At 48.2% G+C, this 1,753-nt stretch overlaps 1 protein-coding gene across 2 annotated transcripts in view; it reads left to right on the top strand.

Moving 5' to 3' along the window:
- The first annotated feature begins 315 nt into the window (after window positions 1–315).
- e2f2 (E2F transcription factor 2) overlaps window positions 316–1,753 on the top strand; it is a 12,025-nt gene continuing 10,587 nt past the window's right edge. The window contains exons 1-2 of one of the 2 annotated variants that reach the window (XM_080480103.1): window positions 316–543; window positions 879–1,152. In XM_080480103.1, the coding sequence (XP_080336229.1) occupies window positions 892–1,152 (261 nt within the window). In that variant the 5' untranslated portion in view covers window positions 316–543; window positions 879–891. The remainder of the gene's footprint in view (window positions 544–878; window positions 1,153–1,753) is intronic. The other variant, XM_080480102.1, reaches the window with a different exon arrangement.

The raw sequence follows: 1,753 nt of genomic DNA, 5'->3' as shown, positions 1-1,753 counted from the left end.
TATTAAATATGCTGGATAAATAAATGCTTGTTGTTTTGTGTTCTGATCACATAATGTGTTATAATCATTTATAATAACGTTTATACTTTGTATTGTGTGTGATTATATAGTCTGGACTGGTCATTGTGTGCAACATAAGAACATCATGTACTTCAATAGTGCCCCTGTTCCTTTAAAAAAAAAAAAAAAAAAAAAAAAAACCCTGTCCCACCTCTACGCAACTGTTTAATGCAAATGAGACAAGCCGAGCGTGCCGGCAGCCAATCAGAAGCGACTCCCAACCGCGGGAGATCTAAATTTCGCGGGAGCGAGTTTGGCGCTAAAACGGGCAGCTCTTCTCCACCTCTTGTCCTCTTGTATGGAGAGAGGAGCCGTGAGGCGGCCGGACTGAAGCCATAAACCGGGTCGGATTCAGCGGCGGAGGAAGTCACACGAAGCCGTAAATCTCCTACACGATTTCAAGCAGGACACTCCGCTGTCGGACTTTATCATTCCGGATGTTTTAGATATCTTATTTATTTAGGGGACCATTTTTCATAACTGGTAAGGCGAGTTTCTTCTCCACTGTGACACCGGACAAAGGATAACGTATAAGAATAACATATACCTGCTTACTGAGCGCGTTAATATTATATATGAGGAAGATTTGTCTCTTTTGCATTTGTGATTTCTGCATTTTGCATTGAAAAAAAGGCGATTTGGGCCGTTTATTTTGCCTTTGCTTATTCATATAGCGCAGGCTTCGCTTTCGAACGCATTGTGAGATGAATGTTTCTGCAGCTGCAGGAGCTTCCTAATATTTCGATCGGAATTGATTTAACGCTGCTGCACCGGAACACTTCTTCTTCCCTCATCTGACCGATCCGGTTCTATTCAAGTTTACTCAGGAAAATGATGCGGATGCCAAAAGGCGTCTCTCCGGCGGTGGGTCTGCCCTGCTCCCAGCAGAAGATGAAGGCTTTGTCCGCGGGGGGAGTGAAGACGGACTTCTTCAGTACCGGGCTGTCCAGCCCGCCCATGCACACGGTACCGGCCGGGTACTTCACCCAGATCTGCAACACCGCCGCGGCCGAACAAAGAGCCAACAGCCTGTACTCGACCCCCCACGGACCGGAGGCTAAACCCATCAGATCATCCTCCGGGAGGCTGCCGGTACACACACACACACACACACACACACACACACACACACACACACACACACACACACACACACACACACACACACACACACACACACACTGACGTGGGAAATCATTCAGGATTTCCAGTGGTATGCATGTTGTAGCAGGGCGCATGGAAATATGTTTGGACGTGATAAGCCACAGAGGGGCCACTGTGACTGCTGTACTCTCTCTCTCTCTCTCTCTCTCTCTCTCTCTCTCTCCTCTCTCTCTCTCTCTCTCTCTCTCTCTCTCTCTCTCTCTCTCTCTCTCTCTCTCTCTCTCTCTCTCTCTCTCTCTCTCTCTCCCTGTTTGAGCTGTGTCACTGTCCAGCTGTAGCTTCACAAACCCAGACAGCCACTGTGTGTATATGATGCTTAGATGAAGGACCAGAGGAGGGGGGTGTGGGGAGTTGGGGGGTTGATAGTGGCCCCTCTTTTGTGTGAAAAGAAATATATGTGTGTGTGTGTGTGTGTGTGTGTGTGTGTATCCCCTCTGGTGCAGCAGCGATAGCTTTTACACCACCAAACAATGCAGGCTGGTGGAGGATAGACGCCTCGCGGATGCACATATTTTCTGACACTGCGGTG

Source organism: Lipophrys pholis (genome assembly GCF_963383615.2).
Source record: "Lipophrys pholis genome assembly, chromosome: 14".
NCBI classification, from domain to species: Eukaryota; Metazoa; Chordata; class Actinopteri; order Blenniiformes; family Blenniidae; genus Lipophrys; species Lipophrys pholis.
This window is presented reverse-complemented; position numbering and strand designations above follow the sequence as displayed.